The sequence below is a fragment of the Oncorhynchus mykiss genome, chromosome 18 (assembly GCF_013265735.2).
Source record: "Oncorhynchus mykiss isolate Arlee chromosome 18, USDA_OmykA_1.1, whole genome shotgun sequence".
NCBI classification, from domain to species: domain Eukaryota; kingdom Metazoa; phylum Chordata; class Actinopteri; order Salmoniformes; family Salmonidae; genus Oncorhynchus; species Oncorhynchus mykiss.
In genome coordinates this window covers 19546584-19571163 of record NC_048582.1, presented here as the reverse complement: position 1 = coordinate 19571163, position 24580 = coordinate 19546584, and the positions used below count along the sequence as shown (strand labels likewise).

Sequence of the window (24580 nt, the reverse complement as noted above, 5' to 3'; positions counted from 1 at the left end):
TTCTTACTCTTTCTCTCCCCCTCTCTCTCACTTTCTTACTCTTTCTCTCCCCCTCTCTCTCCCTTTCTTACTCTTTTTCTCCCCCTCTCTCTCACTTTCTTACTCTTTCTCTCCCCCTCTCTCACTTTCTTACTCTTTCTCTCCCCCTCTCTCTCACTTTCTTACTCTTTCTCTCCCCCTCTCTCACACTTTCTTACTCTTTCTCTCCCCCTCTCTCACACTTTCTTACTCTTTCTCTCCCCCTCTCTCACACTTTCTTACTCTTTCTCTCCCCCTCTCTCTCACTTTCTTACTCTTTCTCTCCCCCACTCTCTCACTTTCTTACTCTTTCTCTCCCCCTCTCTCTCACTTTCTTACTCTTTCTCTCTCCCCGTAGACATGCTCCCCCTGGACCTTCTGTCCCGTGTTCTCTCCAGGGCAGGGGAGGGGGTGAGGGGGGTAACAGGAGGGGGGGTGCATCTGATCCAGTCTGGGGGTGTGAGGGGTGTTCGTCTGTCCCGTCCTCACCCTTCCCTGGACTTCCCGTCCTCCCAGCACCTCGTCAACTGTCACCTCTTCCCCAGAGAGTTCTCCATCGTCACCACCTTGAAGGTCAGCCTCGTCGCCCCTAAGGTAAGGGCCAGGGGTTAGAAACAGCATTAGAGCAGGAAGTGACATCATCGATGACGTGGGGAAGGTTCAGTGTATTTTTTTTATTGCCTCTTCCCACTGTGTGATGATCTGTCTCATCTTGTCTTTCAGAAAAACGAGTACATATTTTCTGTGGTGGAGGAAAAGGAAGAAGAGGACGCAAGGATTGGAAAGAGGAAGGGGGAGACACAGGGAGGAACTGATGGAGATTGGTACAGAGAGAAGGATGGAGAACGAGGAGGGAGGGATGACGAGAGTGATGAAGAGCGGGATGGAGAGACAGATGGAGGGGGAGAAAGACTAATGGACGGAGAGAAGAGGAAGGGAAGTAGAGATGGAGAGAACAGCAACAGTCAGGGACGGCTTCTGATTGGCCTGCGGTTCTCCAGAGACAGACTCTACTTCCTGTTCAGAGGTCGCAGCGGGGGGGTCATGGCGCACTGGGTTTTCCGAGGCATCGAATTGGCTGATGATCGCTGGCACACGTTGGTTTTAGCATTTAGCGGACACTACGCTACTCTCACTGTGGACTGCAACACACACCTGGAACTGTGAGTTGCTTTCTCTGGCTCTCCTTCTTTCGCTCTCTCTTTCTATGTATCCTTTTTCTCTGTCTGTTTGTCCGTCTGTCTGTATTACATTTCTGTAATGATGATGTCATCATATGTGTTCAGCAGGGTTCACTCCAAGTCGTTGCCCTCTGACCTTAGTGTTCAGGGTTCCAGATTCCACATCGGCAGCCGAGGGAGATGGAATGGCCTGTTCTCAGTAAGAACCAACACACACGACAACCCTCTCTCTTTAGAACCTTTGTACACTAGATTTACACTAGTAGTAATGGCTACATGATGGCTTGATAAGAGTGACACAATGGGTTATGCCAACACTCTCCATATAACTTGCTTCTCTCTACTTCTCTCCTTTCCTCTCCGCTCCTCCCTCCCCCTGTCCCTCCCTCCCTCCGTCCCAGGGTCTGATCAGACAGCTGGTCCTGGTGCCAGGCTCTGATGCCACCCCTCGTGTCTGCCCATCCTCCAACCCCGGGCTGGCAGAGCTGTCTGTGCCTGCGGTACTGCTAGACCTACCACAAAAAGAGACTAGGAGTGACCTCACGCTGCCTTCATATGGTATACTGTTTCTCTCCTATTTTCACTGTCCCCTGATCTCTCTCACAAATGTGACTCTTTTCTCTGACTCTTTTTTTCTCTCTCCCCTGTCCTGCCTCACCCTGTACGTCTATCCCCTACTGCCCCCTTCCCCCTCTACCCCCCCTACACTCTACCCCCCTCCTTCCCCCTCTACCCCCTCCCACACTCTACTCCCCCCTTCCCCCTCTACCCCCACTACACTCTACCCCCCTCCTTCCCCCTCTACCCCTTCCCATCCTCTACCTCCCTCCCCCTCCACCCCCCTCCTTTCCCTTCTACCCCCCCAGAGTCAGAGGTGCGGGTGTCTGTGGGGCTGGAGAAGTCCTGTTCCAGTTCAGTAAGAGGACAGCTGTGGTTCAACCCCATCAGGAGAGCTCTCTACCTCTGTGACGGTGCACTCTGGGTCCCCATGCTGCAAGGTGGGTACTCCACTCTCTCTCTCTCTCTCTCTCTCTCTCTCTGACCTCTCTCTCTCTCTCTCTGACCTCTCTCTGACCTCTCTCTCTCTCTCTGACCTCTCTCTCTCTGACCTCTCTCTCTCTCTCTCTGACCTCTCTCTCTCTCTGACCTCTCTCTCTGACCTCTCCATCTCTCTCTCTGACCTCTCTCTCTACTCACTCTGACCTCTCTTTCTCTCTCTCTCTCTGACCTCTCCATCTCTCTCTCTGACCTCTCCATCTCTCTCTCTCTCTGACCTCTCCATCTCTCTCTCTGATCTCTCTCTCTCTCTGACCTCTCCATCTCTCCATCTCTCTCTCTGACCTCTCTCTCTCTCTCTCTGACCTCTCCATCTCTCTCTCTGACCTCTCTCTCTCTCTCTCTCTCTGACCTCTCCATCTCTCTCTCTGACCTCTCCATCTCTCTCTCTGACCTCTCCGTCTCTCTCTCTGACCTCTCCATCTCTTCTACAGAGTCCCAGAGACTAGACTATGTCTTGGAGCAGCAGGTCCTCTCCACCAGTTCAGAGACGTATGATATTGAGGTAAAACATATACATACACATACATCCCTTCAAATTAGTGGATTCAGCTATTTCAGCCACATCCATGGCTGACAGGTGTATAAAATTGAGCACACAGCCATGCAATCTCCATCAACAAACATTGAAGAGCTCAGTGACTTTCAACATAGCACCATCATAGGATGCCACCTTTCCAATAAGTCAGTTCTTAAAAACTCTGCCCTGCTAGAGCAGCCCCGGTCAACTGTAAGTGCTGTTATTGTGAAGTGGAAACGTCTAGGAGCAAAACCGGCTCAGCCGCAAGCTCACAAAACCACAAGCACACAAAACGGGACCGCCGAGTGCTGAAGCACGAGGTGCGTAAAAAATCATGTTTGTTCAAACTGCCTCTGGAAGCAACGTCAGCACAAGAACTGTTTGTCTGGAGCTTCATGAAATGGGGTCCATGGCAGAGCAGCCGCACACAAGCCTAAGATCACCATGCGCAATGCCAACCGTCGGCTGGAGTGGTGTAAAGGTCGACGCCTTTGGACTCTGGAGCAGTGGAAATGCGTTCTCTGGAGTGATGAATCACACTTCACCATCTGACAGTCCAACAGATGAATCTGGGTTTGGTGGATGCCAGGAGAACGCTACCTGCTCCAATGCAAAGTGCCAACTGTAAAGTTTGGTGGAGGAGGAATAATGTACCGGGGCTGATTTTCATGGTTCGAGCTAGGCCCCTTAGTTCCAGTGAAGGGAAATCTTAACGCTACAGCATACAATGACATTCTAGATGATTCTGTGCTTCCAACTTTGTGGCAAAAGTTTGGGGAAGGCCCTTTCCTGTTTCAGCATGACAATGCCCCCCGTGCACAAAGCAAGGTCTATACAGAAATGGTTTGTCAAGATCTGTGTGGAAGAACTTGAATGGCCTACACAGAGCCCTGACCTCAACCACATTCAACACCTTTGGGATGAATTGGAACGCCGACTGCGAGCCAGGCCTAATCGCCAAACATCAGTGCCCGACCTCACTAATGCTCTTGTGGCTGATTGGAAGCAAGCAATGTTCCAACATCTAGTAGAAAGCCTTCCCAGAAGAGTGGAGGCTGTTATAGCAGCAAAGGGGGGACCAACTCCGTATTAATGCCCATGATTTCTGAATGAGATGTTTGACAAGCAGGTGTCCACATACTTTTGGTCATATATTTTAAATATATTTTCTTAATATGAATATAAACTCAGCAAAAAAAGAAACGTCCTCTCACTGTCAACTGAGTTTATTTTCCTATAACTTAACATGTGAAATATTTGTATGAACATAACAAGATGAGACATAAACTGAACTAACATAAGTATGAAATGGAATAATGTGTCCCTGAACAAAGGGGGGGTCAAAATCGAAAGTAACAGTCAGTATCTGGTGTGGACACCAGCTGCATTAAGTACTGCAATGCATCTCCTCCTCATGGACTGCACCAGATTTGCCAGTTCTTGCTGTGAGATGTTACCCCACACCCCACTCTTCCACCAAGGCACCTGCAAGTTCCCGGACATTTCTGTGAGGAATGGCCCTAGCCCTCACCCTCCGATCCAACAGGTCTGAGACGTGCTCAATGGGATTGAGATCAGGGCTCTTCGCTGGCCATGGCAGAACACTGACATTCCTGTCTTGCAGGAAATCACACACAGAACGAGCAGTATGGCTGGTGGCATTGTCATGCTGGAGGGTCATGTCAGGATGAGCCTGCAGGAAGGGTACCACATGAGGGAGGAGGATGTCTTCCCTGTAACACACAGCGTTGAGATTGCCTGCAATGACAACAAGCTCCGTCTGATGATGCTGTGACACACCGCCCCAAACCATGACCGACCCTCCACCTCCAAATCTATCCCGCTCCGAGGTACAGGCCTCGGTGTAATGCTCATTCCTTCGACGATAAACGCAAATCCGACCATCACACCTGGTGAGACAAGACTGCGACTCGTCAGTGAAGAGCACTTTTTGCCAGTCCTGTCTGGTCCAGCGACGGTGGGTTTTTTCCCATAGGCGATGTTGTTGCCGGTGATGTCTGGTGAAGTCCTGCCTTACAACAGGCCTACAAGCCCTCAGTCCAGCCTCTCTCAGCCTATTGTGGACATTCTGAGCACTGATGGAGGGATTGTGCATTCCTGCTGTAACTTGGGCAGTTGTTGTTGCCATCCTGTACCTGTCCCGCAGGTGTGATGTTCGGATGTACCGATCCTGTGCAGGTGTTGTTACATGTGGTCTGCCACTGCGAGGACGATCAGCTGTCTGTCCTGTCTCCCTGTAGCGCTGTCTTAGGCGTCTCACAGTACGGACATTGCAATTTATTGCCCTGGCCACATCTGCAGTCCTCATGCCTCCTTGCAGCATACCTAAGGCACGTTCACACAGATGAGCAGGGACCCTGGGCATCTTTCTTTTAGTGTTTTTCAGAGTGTCCTAAGTTTTCATAACTGTGACCTTAATTGCCTACCGTCTGTAAGCTGTTAGTGTCTTAAAGACCGTTCCACAGGTGCATGTTCATAATTTTTTTGGTTTGGTTTGGTTCCTGGTTCATTGAACAAGCATGGGAAACAGTGTTTAAACCCTTTACAATGAATATCTGTGAAGTTATTTGGATTTTTACGAATTATCTTTAAAAGACAGGGTCCTGAAAAAGGGACGTTTCTTTTTTGCTGAGCTTATTATATTTGTTTAAATTAACACGTAGTTGTCGATTCAACGGGTTTTCAACGTGTCTCTCTCTCTATCGCTCTGTCTGTCCATCTGTCTGCGATGTCTAGGTGTTCAGTGTACAAGGGCTGGGTTTGATGGCAGCAATGGCCCACCGCTCCCCCTCCCTGGGCTCTGCAGTCTACCTCTGGAGAGATGGAGGCTTTCACCTTTACCAGAAGATCAGCACACATGGAGCTCTCTCCTGGAGACACTTTACGATGGGGAAGAAGGTACAGGGAGACATCTTAGAGATGTTTAAATACACTTTGAAATCCAATTGTATTTGTTCATTTGTTGATTTAACTTGTTGTAGATATTCCTGGTGGTGTCTAACTCCAGGGAGAGCACAGGGAAGGAGGAGACAGTGGAGAAAGATGAACTGTCAGTGATCTACAGGTGGAATAAAAAGACACAGAGGTTTGTTCATTACCAGGCGCTCCAGACACACTGTGCACGGGACTGGGAGGCCTTCCGCATCCAAGGACACACCTACCTCGCCGTGGCCAACCACAGACAAGGTAGGAACTGGCTACGGCCAACCACAGACAAGGTAGGAACTGGTTACGGCCAACCACAGACAAGGTAGGAACTGGCTACGGCCAACCACAGACAAGGTAGGAACTGGTTACAGCCAACCACAGACAAGGTAGGAACTGGTTACAGCCAACCACAGACAAGGTAGGAATTGGTTACGGCCAACCACAGACAAGGTAGGAATTGGTTACAGCCAACCACAGACAAGGTAGGAACTGGCTACGGCCAACCACAGACAAGGTAGGAACTGGTTACGGCCAACCACAGACAAGGTAGGAACTGGCTACGGCCAACCACAGACAAGGTAGGAACTGGCTACGGCCAACCACAGACAAGGTAGGAACTGGTTACGGCCAACCACAGACAAGGTAGGAACTGGCTACGGCCAACCACAGACAAGGTAGGAACTGGCTACGGCCAACCACAGACAAGGTAGGAACTGGTTACGGCCAACCACAGACAAGGTAGGAACTGGCTGCGGCCAAATCTTTGTAAAGAGTATGTTCAACTCAGTTACGGTACATGAGCTGCACAGCAGGTTGATGGCACCTTAATTGGGGAGGACGGGTTCATAATAATGGCTGCAATGGAATAATGGAATGGTACAGAACTCATCAAACACATGTTTACCACATTTCATTTCCTCCATTCCAGACATTATTGTGAGCCGTCCTCCCCCTAGCAGCCTCCTGTGATGAGTTGAAATACTAGTAACTCAGTTGCAATTATCTCATCCTCTACCTACCCCCTCCCTTCCTCTAGGTAATACCAACCACACCATAGACAGTGTGGTCTACAAGTGGGACCGTGGTACGCAGCTGTTTGTACCACACCAGGCCCTGCGGACCTCTGGGGCTTACGACTGGGAGGCCTTCACGGTCGGACCCTACCACTTCCTGGCTGTGGCGAATGCGTTTGACGGACAGACCACTCACGTTGACTCGGTCATCTATGTCTGGGTGGATGGAAGTTTCCGCTTGTTTCAGACTATTAAGGTGAGAGAGATGAAGGTGAAGTAGAAGGAAGAGACAGAGGGGGGGTTGGCAAGGGGGAAGAGAGCGAGGGGGGTAGATTGGCAGAAATCCTAAAACAGCACAACCACCCACACCACGGAACTAAGAGAGGACAAAAATAGACCATGTATAGCGGGGCCGAATTTGCATGTTAGATCCAGCTTTGACAGATAACTGATAGTGAATCTGACATTTGAATGGAAACACATGTGAGGTGAAGTTGACTGACAGGCAGATTGAAACCACAAAAAGACTCAGCTTTGATTGGGAGGGAATTCCAGTGTTGGCATTATTCTATGGTCTCTCTTTCTTTAATTTCTTCCTCTGTCTGTCTGTCTGTCTGTCTGTCTGTCTGTCTGTCTGTCTGTCTGTCTGTCTGTCTGTCTGTCTGTCTGTCTGTCTCTCTGTCTCTCTCTCTCTCTCTCTCTCTCTCTGTCTCTCTGTCTCTCTGCCTCTCTGTCTCTGTCTCTCTCTCTCAGACGTTCTGTGCCACAGACTGGGAGATGTTCCAGATCGGCAGCAGGGTCTTCCTGGTGGTTGCTAACGGACACCAACTCCATGGCAATGGCCCCGGTCGCTATGCCATCAACTCGACCATCTACGAGCTGGACATGAGCTCTCAGCTGTTCCTGCGTTTTCAGGACATAGTCACATACAGGTACACATGCACCTTCATACAAGTGCACATTTCCCCCCACCTCTCCTCTCTCTTCCTTCCCTCTCTCATTTCTCGATCTGTCTCCCCCTTCAGTGCTGTTGACTGGGAGTTCTTCACAGTAGGAGAGGAGAGTTACCTGGTTGTTGCAAACTCCTTTGATGGAGAGTCTCACTCTCTGAACAGCATTATCTACAGGTATTCACATGAATACACGAGAATTGGTCATGGTGCTATAATTGAATGGGTGATATGTGAATTTACAAATATTATGGTGATATGTTATAAACTCATCATTATCACGATTTGTGTTTTGAACTTGAACGTGACATGGATGAGCGCAGGTGGCAGGGATACGAGGGGTTTGTTCCCATTCACCGGCTCCCCACCATCGGATGCAGCGACTGGGAATTCTTTACTTCCGGAGAGGATTCCTATCTGATCTACTCCAGCGCCACAGCACCTCTCTCCAAAGTCTTCCGTCTGAAAACACACTGACACGTGACACAATGTCATATCAGGGACAACATGGAGAAACATACAAAATGAAATCTCAACTGATGTAATAATGAATGTTACATTATGTTGTTGTACTGGGCCACATTTGCAGAGAAAGAGAGAGTATTAGTAGATACACATGTTTGTGTGTAAGTACTGTATATAACTTTAACCGTAGTCATATTTGTTGCCTATAATTTTGTGAAAATTATTTATTGAGGTAATAGAAATGTGTAAAAAATACATTATGTTTCATTTGTGTCTTACTGCAAATTCTACCGCTTATGTAAGAATATTGTTTCAGAATGATTTTATGAAATCTATATTTAAGCGGGTCCCATACTAGGGGAGTAGTGAATGGAAACTGTAGAGTTCCACGGCTTTTGCCCAATCTGCATTTTCTGTAAAAGCTGTTCACCACTTCAACCAACGTCCAGAAACCTAAAAGAGATACTTCAGGATTTTGGCAATTTTTGTATTTATTTAACCTAGCCCTTTATCGACTTCTTCAGAGTCAGATAAACTCATGGATACCATTTTTATGTCTCTGCATGCAGTTGAAAGAAGTTGCTAACTCGCGTTAGCGCAATTACTGGTAGTCTATGGTAACTGCTAGCATGCTAGTAGATACCATAGACTTCCAGTCATTGCAGTAATGCTAGTTAGCAATGGCTCGCAAAACTACTTCTAACTACTGGATACAGAGTGAAAGAGAGTAATCCGGCTCCAGGTATTTTACTGGTTTGTGACTCACCGACACCGTCCCCGGTTAGAGGGGAATAAAGCTGCCTAAGAGTTAACACACAGGAGCTTTAAACACACTGAGGAAGATGAACATGGGGATGAAAAGTGGGAGAGGTAGTGGAATGGTAATAGTTCTGTTGAAGGAAATGAAAGGCAATGAATATACTGTACATACGATAACACGAGAGCATAATAACAGAAATAAAGGTGTGTATAAATGGCATATAATCCCTGAACATGTTTATAGGTTACAAGCTGTACATAATGCAACAACAACAACAACAACAACTAACTATTAAGAACAATATATACATGTCACACAACTCACTTTGGGCACACACACACCATCCCACAAGTCCAGAGATATGAGTGAGTCCAGTTGTTGATCGGCAGAGATAGATGTTGCTCTCTGCCGCTGCTTGAGGGAGACTGCAAGTATTGTGTAACCTACAGTGTCAAGAGGATGGGTAGATGTCCTGCCCCCTAGTAACTACCCTAGCAACATATCAAGGCACAGGTCACACAGGTCAGAGAGAGTTTTAGAGGCAGGTTTATGGTTCCCCCTAGACTCTCATGGTAGTGGATGGGGAGGGCAGTTTGCTCAGGGTTGTGAGGTGCTAACAGTCACTGACATGGAATTCTTAACACAGAGACAAAAATGCTATCCATGAGTTCATCTGACCCTGGGGAAGTAGGTAAAGGGCGTCACTGCTAAAATCCCAAAGTATCCCTTTAAAATGTGTGGCTAGTGTCAGTGCCTTTACACAAAAACTGAACAGGTGGTTAAAAGACCAGCAGGTTTGTAGCCACATATGAACCTTCTTTAAGAATACCAGCAGAAAATACATCACATTTCAGTTCAGATTTATCTGTTGTGTGTGTGTTTGAGACATCCACCGGATGACAGACAAGCCATGTTATAAAAACTACAAGAGGCTTGATGCTCCTGCGAAATCGAAGAGAAGACTTGGTGGACATGTAGTTTATTCAGCCGAGGTGCCAACCTGTGATTTTAAAACGACACTACAACTACCACAATCCCCCACTTTACCCTTTGGTTTTAGGACATTATGGCTGCGCACTGTTCATCAATGGTGTTTATAGTTACGTTTTTTCGTTTTTTCTCTTATTTAAAACAGAGGAATGTAGACAGACTTTGGCTTCGATTATAACTTTACAAAAAAAGCATTAGGAGATTTCTGGAGTTAAAGCTCTATTTGCGTCAGGAACGCTGAAACACGTTTTGCTTGATAGCTAAGGAGTCAGATAGCCAGGTAGGATAGTTGTCTGTCACCGGTCCGAATTTAGCTGTTGTAAACTCAGTTCACACAAAATTAACTCGTATTGTAAAGGCAATGATTGTATAGCTTGTTAGTTAACCGCTACAATAATTGCTATAACTCGATCACTATACGGGAACACACTAGTTATCTATTCATAGCTATGTTTACCCCTGTAAAGTCGTCTTATTTCAGAGTCAGTCCCACTACTATCAACAGAGAGCTAGGCAAGACCAAGATGAGATAGCAAGAGGAGTTATTGGTTAGCTAGCTACGCGATAGTGAACACAATTAGACATTAAATTAAGTCCCCCGAAGGTGCGTTTCACAGGAAAGAGAGAAACAGACGCAAGCCCAGCCATGTTTGGGAGTCTTTTCGAGGAAGAGGAGGGATTTTCTCTGGTTCCCTCAGGAGGTAGAGTTGTTAAGAGGGAAGGGGAGCCACCTCCACCCCGGGGAAGAGTTAATCTCAGCGGGATTAAAAACCAGGGAGGGACGTGCTACCTCAACTCCCTGCTCCAGACCCTGCTCTTCACCCCGGAGTTCAGAGGTGAGAGGTCAAGTCAGGTCACTTGGTGTTCTGTCTTTGGCTAATACTGTATTTGCAATACTGTGTGTGTGTGTGTGTGTGTGTGTGTGTGTGTGTGTGTGTGTGTATAGAGGAGCTGTTCAGTCTGGGTCCAAAGGAATTGGGCTGCCTGGAGGACAAAGACAAACCAGAGGCCAAGGTAAAGAACCAACCATGGGAGTGTGTGTTCCTCACTGTGTGCATGTCTTTATTTGTATTGGTGTGTTTGAGTAGTACATTAACTCTGTCCCTCAGGTCAGGGTTATTCCATTGGAGCTCCAGAGGCTGTTTGCTCGTCTACTCTTGGTGGACCAACAGAGTGCCTCTACTGGTGATCTCACTGACAGCTTCGGATGGAACAACAGCGAGGTAGTGTGTGTGAACACGAGCATGTGAACGAGTGTGTGTATGAATGGCGGTGTGTGTGACGCAGGGACTAAACTAGAGAATGAGGCTTGCTTTATATAATGCTACATCACTTTCTCCTACAGTATTTTGCTTACCACTCTCTCTCATCTCTCTCCCGTAGGAGAGCAGGCAACATGATGTGCAGGAGTTGAACAGGATTCTGTTCAGTGCCCTAGAGCACTCCCTGGTGGACACCAGCGGTAGTGCGTTCATCCAGCGCCTCTACCATGGCACCACTGTCAACAGCATCCTGTGCAAAGAGTGTGGCAACATCAGCCAGAGACAGGTTTTTATTTATTTAACCGTTATTTAACTAGGTAAGTCAGTTAAGAACAAATTCTTATTTACTTAAGGCAAAAGGCCTCCTGTGGGAACTGCGGCTGGGATTAAAAATATAGAACAAAACACATCACGACAAGAGAGACAACACTACATAAAGAGAGACCTAAGACGACAACACAGCATGGCAGCAACACATGACAACACAGCATGGCAGCAACACATGACAACCCAGCATGGAGCAACACATGACAACACAGCATGGCAGCAACACATGACAACACAGCATGGAGCAACACATGACAACACAGCATGGCAGCAACACATGACAACACAGCATGGCAGCAACACATGACAACACAGCATGGAGCAACACATGACAACACAGCATGGCAGCAACACATGACAACACAGCATGGCAGCAACACATGACAACACAGCATGGCAGCAACACATGACAACACAGCAAATCAAATCAAATTTTATTTGTCACATACACATGGTTAGCAGATGTTAATGCGAGTGTAGCGAAATGCTTGTGCTTCTAGTTCCGACAATGCAGTAATAACAAGTAATCTAACTAACAATTCCAAAACTACTGTCTTGTACACAGTGTAAGGGGATAAAGAATATGTACATAAGGATATATGAATGAGTGATGGTACAGAGCAGCATAGGCAAGATACAGTAGATGGTATCGAGTACAGTATGTACAAATGAGATGAGTATGTAAACAAAGTGGAAACAAAGTGGCATAGTTTAAAGTGGCTAGTGATACATGTATTACATAAGGATACAGTCGATGATATAGAGTACAGTATATACGTATGCATATGAGATGAATAATGTAGGGTAAGTAACATTATATAAGGTAGCATTGTTTAAAGTGGCTAGTGATATATTTACATCATTTCCCATCAATTCCCATTATTAAAGTGGCTGGAGTTGAGTCAGTGTCAGTGTGTTGGCAGCAGCCACTCAGTGTTAGTGGTGGCTGTTTAACAGTCTGATGGCCTTGAGATAGAAGCTGTTTTTCAGTCTCTCGGTCCCAGCTTTGATGCACCTGTACTGACCTCGCCTTCTGGATGATAGCGGGGTGAACAGGCAGTGGCTCGGGTGGTTGATGTCCTTGATGATCTTTATGGCCTTCCTGTGACATCGGGTGGTGTAGGTGTCCTGGAGGGCAGGTAGTTTGCCCCCGGTGATGCGTTGTGCAGACCTCACTACCCTCTGGAGAGCCTTACGGTTGAGGGCGGTGCAGTTGCCATACCAGGTGGTGATACAGCCCGCCAGGATGCTCTCGATTGTGCATCTGTAGAAGTTTGTGAGTGCTTTTGGTGACAAGCTGAATTTCTTCAGCCTCCTGAGGTTGAAGAGGCGCTGCTGCGCCTTCTTCACGATGCTGTCTGTGTGGGTGGACCAATTCAGTTTGTCTGTGATGTGTATGCCGAGGAACTTAAAACTTGCTACCCTCTCCACTACTGTTCCATCGATGTGGATAGGGGGGTGTTCCCTCTGCTGTTTCCTGAAGTCCACAATCATCTCCTTTAGTTTTGTTGACGTTGAGTGTGAGGTTATTTTCCTGACACCACACTCCGAGGGCCCTCACCTCCTCCCTGTAGGCCGTCTCGTCGTTGTTGCTAATCAAGCCTACCACTGTTGTGTCGTCCGCAAACTTGATGATTGAGTTGGAGGCGTGCGTGGCCACGCAGTCGTGGGTGAACAGGGAGTACAGGAGAGGGCTCAGAACGCACCCTTGTGGGGCCCCAGTGTTGAGGATCAGCGGGGAGGAGATGTTGTTGCCTACCCTCACCACCTGGGGGCGGCCCGTCAGGAAGTCCAGTACCCAGTTGCACAGGGCGGGGTCGAGACCCAGGGTCTCGAGCTTGATGACGAGCTTGGAGGGTACTATGGTGTTGAATGCCGAGCTGTAGTCGATGAACAGCATTCTCACATAGGTATTCCTCTTGTCCAGATGGGTTAGGGCAGTGTGCAGTGTGGTTGAGATTGCATCGTCTGTGGACCTATTTGGGCGGTAAGCAAATTGGAGTGGGTCTAGGGTGTCAGGTAGGGTGGAGGTGATATGGTCCTTGACTAGTCTCTCAAAGCACTTCATGATGACGGATGTGAGTGCTACGGGGCGGTAGTCGTTTAGCTCAGTTACCTTAGCTTTCTTGGGAACAGGAACAATGGTGGCCCTCTTGAAGCATGTGGGAACAGCAGACTGGTATAGGGATTGATTGAATATGTCCGTAAACACACCGGCATGGCAGCAACACATGACAACCCAGCATGGCAGCAACACATGACAACCCAGCATGGCAGCAACACATGACAACACAGCATGGCAGCAACACATGACAACACAGCATGGCAGCAACACATGACAACACAGCATGGCAGCAACACATGACAACACAGCATGGTAGCAACACAACATGGCAGCAGCACAACATGGTAGCAGCTCAAAACAGGGTACACACGTTAGTGGGCACAGACAAGAAGGTAGAGACAACGATACATCATTCAAAGCAGCCACAACTGTCAGTAAGAGTGTCCATGATTGAGTCTTTGAATGAAGAGATGGAGATATTCACATGTACCAGTTTTATCTTTGTGTTGCTTACACCTCTTTCTCTTGGCTCTCAGGAGGACTTCCTGGACCTGACCGTGTGTGTACGTGGCGTGTGTGGCCTGGAGGGGGCGCTCTGGGACATGTTCGTGGAAGAGGAGATGTTTGAAGGCAGTAACCTCTACCGCTGTGGCCAGTGTGACCAACTAGTCACTGCTGCTAAGGTTAGTAGGAGTATTGGCATGGATTTAAAATGTACTTGTTTATTCTAGAATTGGTACTGATTCCCTCTCTCTCTCTCCCTTGTGCCCTCTTTCCCTCTTTCCCTCTCTCTCTCTCTCTCTCTCTCTCTCTCTCTCTCTCTCTCTCTCTCTCCCTCCCCCCTCTGTAGTCTGCCAAGCTGAGGAAGCTCCCTCCCTTCCTGACAGTGTCTCTGTTGAGGTTTAACTTTGACTTTGCCAGGTGCGAGCGTTACAAGGAGACTGGTCGCTACACCTTCCCTCTCACCATCAACCTCAGGCCCTTCTGTGAACAGGTACAACCTCCACCCACATTGCTCTGCATTGCTTCACTGCCACTTACTCTGTGTGTACTCTACATGACTTAGTTCAAATAATGTCAAACCATTTAAAAATATGTTAAGTCGCGTTATAAGGCCTAATGACTATGCTATGTCACCCTCTCTCCCAGACTGAAGACGAGGACTCGGAGTACTCCTATGAACTCTTCTCTGTCATCATCCATAAGGGAGGCTGTTATGGCGGCCATTACCACGTCTACATCAAAGACATGGACCACCTCGGCTTGTGGGAACCGCCGGTGAGAGAGCGCGGGAGGGAGGAGGAGAGAACAACAATTGCATATCAGACAATCGAGGCTTGGAGTATGTCACTAAATGTGCTAATAGCGAATTGTGTGTTTGTATTTACGCGCTTGCGTTTGTATCAGGAGGAGGATTCCAAACCCAAGGTTCAGAAGAAGAAGGAAGTGAGAGTGTATCCTGAGCCGGAGAAAGACGACCCTCTATCTGTACTCTCCTCCATAATAGCCCAGGTAACGCAAAGCATGCTGGTTTAACCCGATGGAACGAGAGCACCACGGGCCACATCGTCAGTAGGTCCAGTGACTGTGTCTGATCTTAATGTGGTGTTGTTCCCCTCCTGGCCTGTAGGAGGAGAGCAGGAGCATGCTGCTGGACCAGCTGGGCCAGAGACTGATGGACAAGATCGGTTCTTCTTGGAGCAAGAAGTACAGGAAACTCCACGGCTCCATAGGCAAGGTAGGACATGACTGATGGGCGTCCCCCAAGAGCTCCACAACGCCACATAAACACTTACCTTTCCTTATCTCCTCTACATCGTTCTACATGTTATCCTTCCACTCATCCCCCTCTCCCTCTCGCCTCCTCTCTCCCTCTGCAGTTCCTCCAGAACCACAGTGACGTGTTTGTGTTGGTCAATAACGGCACTCGGGTGGCCCTGAAAGCCAACCCCCCTAGCCCGGTGACCCAGCACTCCAGCCCAGCCCACACAACCCCTGGCCCTAGCTCTACCCCAGACCCAGTCCACAACAACACTGCCAACGCCCAACCAGAACCAGGACTGGAGACGGCACCAGAACCACAGGTACACTAGTTAGACCTCTCCTGGTTCTGCTTTAATGATGGTGTGTCTGCTATGTTGATGCTACAGTTGGTTAGGTTTGAATCTCTATTCTGTCTCTCTCTGACTCTCCATTCATCCATGCATCTTTCTTCCTCTCTCCATCTCTCCACAGGGCAGCCACTGGTTTGATCTGAATGACTCCACAGTGACGTCGATCCACGAGAGAGACGTAGAGAAAATGTACCAGGGAAAGGAGAGTGCCTACATGCTGTTCTATAGGAAGACACTGCTACGCAGGCCTTCTGGAGGTACGTGGGTGTTTGTGAGTGTGTGGGAGAGCGGTGTAAGACGGAAAGGGAGGGAGAGAGTGAGTGAACACAAGAAAAGGAGAGCCGCATCCAACCTTGATGCGAGTGGGAGAGAAAGAGAGATGGTGATGGAGAGACGTGAAAACGCACACGGATACAGTCTTTAAAATGAGGTTTTCCCCCTGGCAGCCCTGAGGAATCCTGGGTATAAGGTTCCCCCTCACCTCTTGGAGATGGCTGAAGAGGAGAACAGAAGACTACAACAGAGACGGTACTCACGTGCGAGCACACACACACACACACTGTATTTTGTTATGTTTTGCTGATGTTTTTTGGCTATCTGTTTGTGTGTGTGTGTGTGTGTGTGTGTGTGTGTGTGTGTGTGTGTGTGTGTGTGTGTGTGTGTGTGTGTGTGTGTGTGTGTGTACTCTGCTATAGGGAGGAGTTTGAGGCCAGCAATAACAGTGTTGAGCTGCGTCTCCACCTAGCGCCGCGCTATAGGTTGGAGAACGGAGCTCTTAAGCCAATCAGCATAGAGCAGAAAGAGGCCACCAACCTCACCTTTGACCTCCGCAGGACCGTAGGAGACTTGCGAATGATCATCTACCAGGTGACGTCATCACTCCGACTCATCAACTCACTTCCTTAATGACGCCATGGCACTTTGCAAAAAGCTCAAATCAGTGTGTGTGTGTTCAGATGCAGGATCTCTGGGATGGGGATATGGCTCTGACTGTGGCCAGAAGTCTGCCAGCCGGCCTTCATCTCTACAACACTCTCACAGGTGAGACACACACACACACTTTTGCAACATGTACATTCTGTGAGAGTTCATACTGAACTTTTGTACGTGTGTTTCAGATGATGAGGTGTCTCTCTACAGTGCAGGCATCTTGACCGGCACTGATCTGTTTGTGTGGAATGGCAGAGAGGTGAGGAGACACTCGAATCAACACAATCCACCGTTGTACACACTGCTACTGGACGTCCTAGAACCAAAATGGCTGTCGGGTCATATCATATCCCCTTTATTTCCTCAGGTTTGTGGGGCGGCTGTCCAAACAGGAGCCGAGTGGGAACCAATGCTGCTGACCGTGGTTCGCCCCTCTCTGGGAGAAGAGGAGGAGGACAGGGGAGGCGAGGGAGAGGAAGGAGGCTCGGGGCTGTCGAAGGAGTCGAGGGGGTTCGCTGGGAGGGTGACTCTAGGAGAGGTGAGGGAGGCGTTAGGGGAGCCACAGGAGAGCCTCCTGTGTCAGGAGAAGAGGGGAGGGGAGGGAGGGGGGGCCAGCGGGTGGAGGGTATTCCCTCCTGGAGACATGCAGAGGACCCTGAAGGAGCTGGCCTTGAAGGATGGAGACGCACTGCTGGTGCTGGAGCCACAGACACAGGACAGCAGGTGGGCAGCGTGTTGTGTGTGTGTGCGCGGCAGTGTGTCAGTCTGCGTAAGTGAGTGACAGACATGAGTTGTGGTTGGTGTGTTTGCAATGGCTGTGTGTGTAATGTCTCTCTCCCCCAGTGTGTTCAGTGTGAGTGGTGATATGGTAACCGTGACAACACCATCAGACTGTCGCTGGCTTCAGGTGGAATACCGACCAGAGAGAAGACGACGAGGAGGAGGAGAGGGAGAGGAAGATGAGGAGAGGATGAGGGCAAAGGTCCCTGCCTCTGGAAACATGGTGAGCTAGCAAGTGTGTATGTGTGTATAGTATATTAGTGTGTGTTTACTATATTTGTGTGTGTGTGTGTGTTTATTATATTAATGTGTGTGTGTTTAGTATGTTAATGTGTGGGTGTGTGTTATTTTCTAGCTGCTGTGTGAGGTGAAACAGAGGGCCATAGCAGAGCTGCAGCTACAGGAGCAGCTAGCAGGTCAGATACTGTTATTATTACCACTCCTAATAGCAGCAGCTAGCAGGTCAGATACTGTTATTATTACCACTCCTAATAGCAGCAGCTAGCAGGTCAGATACTGTTATTATTACCACTCCTAATAGCAGCAGCTAGCAGGTCAGATACTGTTATTATTACCACTCCTAATAGCAGCAGCTAGCAGGTCAGATACTGTTATTATTACCACTCCTAATAGCAGCAGCTAGCAGGTCAGATACTGTTATTATTACCACTCCTAATAGCAGCAGCTAGCAGGTCAAATACTGTTATTATTACCACTCCTAATAGCAGCAGCTAGCAGGTCAGATACTGTTATTATTACCACTCCTAATAGCAGCAGCTAGCAGGTCAGATACTGTTATTATTACCACTCCTAATAGCAGCAGCTAGCAGGTCAGATACTGTTATTATTACCACTCCTAAGAGCAGCAGCTAGCAGGTCAGATACTGTTATTATTACCACTCCTAATAGCAGCAGCTAGCAGGTCAGATACTGTTATTATTACCACTCCTAATAGCAGCAGCTAGCAGGTCAGATACTGTTATTATTACCACTCCTAATAGCAGCAGCTAGCAGGTCAGATACTGTTATTATTACCACTCCTAATAGCAGCAGCTAGCAGGTCAGATACTGTTATTATTACCACTCCTAATAGCAGCAGCTAGCAGGTCAGATACTGTTATTATTATCACTCCTAATAGCAGCAGCCAGTATTATTATCATAGATATGTGTTTGTTGTCTCTTCACTGGTGTGTGTATCTCTGTCCAGGTGTGGCATGCTGTCTGAGGCAGGTCGACCGCACAGGGAAACTCCTGCCCCCAGGTACTGTAACCCCCAATGACCCTCACACATAGACACATGCATCTCTTACTTCGTCCTAATTGTGTTTATGTATTGATGCAGGGATCGACATACAGGGATGTCTGCTTGCCCGGGGAGGTTTTGGAAGCCCCCCGGTCCAGTCAATCCTCCACTACAAATGACCCCCCCCAAAAAAAATATTTTATTAATGATATTTCCAGTCCTGGCAAAATATATAATTGTTGAAAAAAACAGTCAAATTCCCAAAGCTGTTAGTTCGTGATGCAGATTATCACACACACACAGACTAGTTCATCTGTCAGGCAGCAAGAAAGAGCAGCTCGCCACTGGTTGTTGCGTGGAGCAGCACACAGAAGAAGGACAGTAGTAGGGTTGCTGGTAGGGTATGTAGGAAAGATGTTTCAACGTTCAACTGGTAGATATTATAAGGCAACAATGTGTATGTAAAACAGGTATTTACGATGTTTGGCCCAAGTCGTGGTTAAATCTTTGCAATGCACAGTTTCGTCGTCATGCTCTGTTTGAATGAACGTTTCTAAAGGCTTTCCCGACCCTTCCCAGTTAAATGTTGACTACACAGACCTTAAAAGTGGTATCCAGGTGTGGTTTAAGCATTGTTGTGGACTTGGAACATCCAAATGTTGTTGTTTTTCTATAAATCATTTTTAAAAAGTGTGATTTTGATAGTGAGAACTCGGAAACCGGGAAAACCAACTGTAGCTAAAGATTAAACAGGTTTTATTGGCCCTCCTACAGTAGCCTGCTGACTGTTCAAAATGGCTAACAATAACACCCCTCTTGCGATTACGCAAAGTTGTATTTTTCCCTCCAATCAATCAATGTAAATGTGATATTGTCAAGTAAAATGTCATTATTTCTGTATGGAGGGTAGTTATTAATGTCTTGCTCAGCCCGCAAACTAAAGATATAATCACCTGATCTCGCTTTTTTTGGGGTGGCGCCATTAGCTTTCAGTTGGCGATGGCCCGCTGTGCCACTGGCAAATTTACCTGAATGTCAAGCCCTGTCGTGTGTGTGTGTGTGTTGCCTCCCACAGTGTGTGAGGAGCTGAGCGTTCGTGACGCTGGGGTTAGGCTGATGACCTCCCTGTCCCTCTGTCCTGGAACGGCCCCCAAAGACACACAGCTGTTCCTGTACTTCAGTGTGGGGACAGCACCCTCCTCTGGCTTGGAGGGGGAAATCATTGTAGAGCGGTCCAGCACAGTTAAACAGGTGGGGAATGACTGCGTATCGTTTGGTCTGCTGGTCGGTCTATCTGGCTGCCTGCCTGTGTCTGTCTCTCTGTCAGACAGTGTATCTGCTTCTCTGCTAATGAGTGCTAATCCTATCTTCTATTGTAGTGTCTCAAGAAAATGTTGGAGTCAGCAAGACTTGAAGGTAAAACTACTAGATTATAGAGTGTGTCCCTTCTCCCCTGTGTGTGCATTTGTGTTAATGGTGTAGGGTTAATAATGTGTTTGTGTGTGTACAGGGGACGGTTGGCATCTAAGGAGGCTGGACTGGTGTGAGGAGGTGGGAGAGGCTTTGATGGATGAGGTCAGTAACCAGAATTATAAAACGGGTTGTTTGGATGCCGATTGGTTGATACAGGGAGTTACTCACGACAATCCCCCAGGTAATGCCTGTTAACAGTTTTCATTTGAATGATCAATGCTCCTTCAGCGTCCCACAGCCCAGCCAGGCAATTAATAAACTCCCCCGGAAAGAAATGTCTCGACAGGATTTCCCCATGCTTCCATCCTAGCATTTGGTTTGCAACAGTTGAGGTTTGTCTAAACCTTGTTGCCTGCCGCGCTGACCTGTGCAACAATGTTGCAGGTTTTTTTTGCGATCTCCACCGTGCCATAGAGAATGATCGTGTCCAGAGGAAACTCATTATAATGGATATATCCAAAGAAATGGCAATAGAAATAAAGGTAAAACAAATGAAAATGCACATAGTTTGCTGTAGGTTCAGCTGCTTGTCGTGATTGTGGGTTTGCTTTAATTGACTAGTTGGCAAAGGAGAGGTCGCCAACTTGCAGAGCAAAAAGTGTTTTGCTGAGAACGGACAACCAGCCTGCTTGGCTGACAACCATGCCAATAGAATAGACGACCAGCCCGCTTGGCTGACAACCATGCCAATAGAATAGACGACCAGCCCGCTTGGCTGACAACCATGCCAATAGAATAGACGACCAGCCCGCTTGGCTGACAACCATGCCAATAGAATAGACAACCAGCCAGCTTGGCTGACAACCATGCCAATAGAATAGACGACCAGCCCGCTTGGCTGACAACCATGCCAATAGAATAGACGACCAGCCCGCTTGGCTGACAACCATGCCAATAGAATAGACGACCAGCCCGCTTGGCTGACAACCATGCCAATAGAATAGACGACCAGCCAGCTTGGCTAGTAACTTCAGAATCTCAGAACTAACGACTGGCTTTTTCTCTGACTATATTGTCTGGTGGAAGGATGAAAATAAAACAAATGTACCCATTTTTATGAAAACAGGTTGTTAATCTTTTTTATATGTTGGCAATTGTTTTGTTAAAGCAATAAGGGCCCTCGAACCCGGGGATTATCGTGATCAACACCCTTCTAAGGGATGTTCCCTCGTACCTCTTCTTAGTTTCGGGTGTTATTCTCACGATAATCCCTGGGTTCTAATAAATGATTGCTTCAGCGAAATCAGGAAGTGGGATACATTTTCCGCACTCTTTTTCACTCACTGCCACAATCTCTCTCGTTTCTTTCCCAGGAGGCGTCTCTCTCAGAGCTGAAGATGAGTCATGGAGACGCTCTGGTGATTACTGAGGGACGACTTCCTCCCAAGGTACACTCAACTTCCTGTCCACTTCCTGTTCTCTTTCAACCCCATTCGCTCTCTACAGACACGTATTCCCTCTCTCACGTCTCCCCTCTCTCTCTCAGGGTTTTCTGAAGCTGTCAGTCTGGCTGTATGTGGAGCCGAGAGCCGATCCCGTGGTCTCCATGGAAACAGAGGTCAACGGCACAGCCGAGGGGTCCACGGAGGGTCAGAGGTTGGAGGTCATGACTGCAGGTGAGACACACACACACACAGTATGAAACTAGGTAGGAAGGTATGAAACTATGTCCACTGGTTAAAATGTGTGTGTGTTTAGTGGGCGGGGCCATGGTGGAGCTGAGGACTGTGGGACAGGTGGAGATCTCAGAGGAGGCTACACTGGAAGAGCTGAAGACTCAGGTAGTGTGTGTGTGTTGATACTGCTCCTTCTAGCGTGTGTATGTCCATGCTGTGTCTGCGTTAATACTCTGTGTGTTAGGTGCTGACCCTGCCGGCGCTGCAGTATGTGTGTGTGCCCACTCCTGCGTTTCTGCGTGTGTGGCAGCTGGAGGGACAGAGACTGACACGTATCCTCAGAGGACAACAACACACACTCAGGTACACACACACACACACACACACACACACACACTCCTCCCTCTCACTCCTGTCTATCTCCTCTCATCCCTTTCCTTTTCTCAACAACAAGTATCTGTTCACAGGAAGTTGAAGTTGTGCAGTGGGGTGGAGTTTTGTGTGCAGCAGCTACTGAGAGAAGAGGATCTTGGGTAAGCCTGGGGTTATTCTACTCTCATTGGTCAGTTAAGCAGATATCGGAAACATGATTTCTGGATCTGTTGCTATCCCTCGCTCTTCTCTTCCTCTCCCACCATCTTATTGCCCCATTCCCCCTCCTCCAGTCCTAAGGAGGTGTTGCTGCGTGTCCAGATGGGGGTGCCAGGGGAGCAGGGTTACTACCCTCCAGAGGACCTGGTCTGGGATGCTTCTCGAGACCCTTCCCCCAGATCACTACGCTCTGCCCTGGCCTCAACATACGGCCTCTCTCCTGACTCCCTGCTACTGGCCAAGCACCAGCCACACACACACACCTGGGAGACTTTCTCCAACTGGGTAAGAGATGTGGAGGGAGGAAGGGAGCCTGATGTTTTGTCACTCTCCTATGGTTTATTTTATGACTCTTCCTGGCGCTTGTTGATGATGCGTGCTCACAGAGCCAGCAGGTGTCCAAACGGAAGAAGAAGAAAAAGGCGGAGTCTCTGCTCGGAGCGCCTTTCCACCTTAAAGACGGTGACATCATCGGTGTCAAGGTAACAAATGCAGCTCTGTGGTTCATCGTATTGGTTGCGTTCCAGCCTGCTCTGCTTTAATTGGACAGAACTTGCTTATTGAATGTGACATGGTTTTCTGATTGGATAATATTTCGACAGTAACATGGTGTTTTCTGATTGACAGAACCTGTTGATTGACAATAACCGGGACTTTAGCACCCAACAGGATGAGCAGAGGTTGAGGGAAGAGAAGGAGCAACGCAGGAAAGGGTGGGGCTTCTTAAAATATCCAATGAGACTCAGGTCACAGTGTTGACACTGCTTTTCGTGTATGACATTAGCTTTACAAGAAAGTGTATTTATATAAGTAAATGTCTACAGTTTATGTTGATACTATTTCCTCTTTACTCCTGTAGAGGGCAGGGTGCGGGGGCTGAAGTTGAGAACAACCAAGGGGTGGGACCAGAGAAGAAGATGGGGCCAATCAAGGCCAGGAAGCCAGAGGTGGCCTTGTCAATCAACGTGGGGGTGTTCAGATAGCCTCGCCTTACACACACACAAACAAACACATACAGTACACATGCGTGCACACACAGACTTTCTTACCGTGGCATCGCTCAACATCACGAACAGTCTTCTGGACATCTGTTTGTGTGCCAAACATTTTTTATAATGTGTTCACACAGCATGACCCCCCCCATAGATCTGCTATCTTCTGCTAGTGTTGGTCTGGTGGTGGGATGACTTACTGGTTCGCTATACAGATCTCTGTCGACTCAATGTCACAAGCTGCAGTCTCTGACTCTCCTTCCATCTCTCAGTCACTACACCTGGATCCCTTCTCCCCTCTACATGAGATCCAATAGGAACCAGTATTTCTACATGAGATCCAATAGGAACCAGTATTTCTACATGAGATCCAATAGGAACCAGTATTTCTACATGAGATCCAATAGGAACCAGTATTTCTACATGAGATCCAATAGGAACCAGTATTTCTACATGAGATCCAATAGGAACCAGTGTTTCTACATGAGATCCAATAGGAACAAGCATTTCTACATGAGATCCAATAGGAACCAGTATTTCTACATGAGATCCAATAGGAACCAGTATTTCCACTCATAGTACTGGGTGTATTACATATATATTGGTATGTATTTACAGTATCTGCTGACTAGTTTGCAATGGTACACACCACAGAGGTGTAGATATGTACCAGTAGATTATAGATAATATATACACCTATATTTCTAATAAGAGTTAGTGGGTTTATATCCATGCCTTAACATGGACGAGCCACAATTAAGCTCAGTCCGGAATAGTCCCCCTTACCTCATTTCTCTACCTCTCTGTTGCGCCCTCTCTCTCTCTACCTTTCTTTCCCTCCTAACTTCATCTTCGCTTAGTGGTCTCACCCTCTCGCCATTTTCCTTACATGGGAAAGAGTCCAAGTGTTTTCTCTGTATCCCATCATGCCTCTGCACCAGAGTTGATCACGTTAATCATGCTATCATTATGTTTGTTTCATGTGCATGCAGTGGGGGTGTGTGGGCGAACTTCAGGGAGTTAAAATAATTCATGGATCGTTTGACTAATATGTCATACATAACTTTTAGAAATGACGGTTGGACAATGAATACGAGCGACTTTGTTTTGGATTATGAGATTATTTGATTTCCTAACTAATCTGATGTTTTTATTTTTGCATTTGCTGGAAGTATAACTGAAATTTAGTTTTGAGTACTGTATGACTTCTGGGTCAGTGCCAAGATGCAAGGACAGATGGAGAGTTTTGGATTAAATACAGAATAAAACGGATCAAGAAAGCAT

General features: G+C 47.7%; 2 protein-coding genes across 2 annotated transcripts; both read left to right on the top strand.

Moving 5' to 3' along the window:
• The first annotated feature begins 468 nt into the window (after nucleotides 1-468).
• On the top strand, nucleotides 469-9150 carry LOC110497085 (thrombospondin-type laminin G domain and EAR repeat-containing protein-like). The gene is made up of 12 exons (XM_036952206.1): nucleotides 469-612; nucleotides 742-1181; nucleotides 1308-1398; nucleotides 1601-1757; nucleotides 2066-2197; nucleotides 2690-2760; nucleotides 5533-5694; nucleotides 5778-5982; nucleotides 6761-6993; nucleotides 7491-7669; nucleotides 7763-7864; nucleotides 8011-9150. Exons 2-12 carry the CDS (start codon nucleotides 934-936, stop codon nucleotides 8162-8164), a joined length of 1734 nt encoding a protein of 577 aa, XP_036808101.1. The 5' UTR covers nucleotides 469-612; nucleotides 742-933; the 3' UTR covers nucleotides 8165-9150.
• A 790-nt stretch (nucleotides 9151-9940) lies between these two features.
• Nucleotides 9941-24579, top strand: LOC110495763 (ubiquitin carboxyl-terminal hydrolase 40). The gene is made up of 31 exons (XM_036952205.1): nucleotides 9941-10738; nucleotides 10849-10916; nucleotides 11012-11125; nucleotides 11286-11450; nucleotides 14093-14239; nucleotides 14407-14550; nucleotides 14706-14834; nucleotides 14964-15068; nucleotides 15187-15294; nucleotides 15437-15640; nucleotides 15792-15927; nucleotides 16117-16198; nucleotides 16366-16537; nucleotides 16627-16711; nucleotides 16789-16859; nucleotides 16968-17323; nucleotides 17444-17603; nucleotides 17736-17796; nucleotides 18589-18642; nucleotides 19700-19875; nucleotides 20004-20040; nucleotides 20135-20199; nucleotides 21411-21485; nucleotides 21584-21713; nucleotides 21796-21878; nucleotides 21958-22076; nucleotides 22181-22246; nucleotides 22379-22589; nucleotides 22691-22786; nucleotides 22932-23017; nucleotides 23164-24579. Exons 1-31 carry the CDS (start codon nucleotides 10549-10551, stop codon nucleotides 23285-23287), a joined length of 3819 nt encoding a protein of 1272 aa, XP_036808100.1. The 5' UTR covers nucleotides 9941-10548; the 3' UTR covers nucleotides 23288-24579.
• The last annotated feature ends 1 nt before the right edge of the window (nucleotide 24580 follows it).

Bases quoted from the DNA above. Each gene is read 5' to 3' on its own strand.
- LOC110495763 (XM_036952205.1), top strand. From the start codon at position 10,549: ATGTTTGGGAGTCTTTTCGAGGAAGAGGAGGGATTTTCTCTGGTTCCC. The intron at 16,538-16,626 runs GTGACGTCATCA...GTGTGTGTTCAG, and splicing joins TGCGAATGATCATCTACCAG to ATGCAGGATCTCTGGGATGG. The intron at 16,712-16,788 runs GTGAGACACACA...CGTGTGTTTCAG, and splicing joins TCTCTACAACACTCTCACAG to ATGATGAGGTGTCTCTCTAC.
- LOC110497085 (XM_036952206.1), top strand. From the start codon at position 934: ATGGACGGAGAGAAGAGGAAGGGAAGTAGAGATGGAGAGAACAGCAAC. The intron at 6,994-7,490 runs GTGAGAGAGATG...TCTCTCTCTCAG, and splicing joins GCTTGTTTCAGACTATTAAG to ACGTTCTGTGCCACAGACTG. The intron at 7,670-7,762 runs GTACACATGCAC...CTCCCCCTTCAG, and splicing joins CAGGACATAGTCACATACAG to TGCTGTTGACTGGGAGTTCT.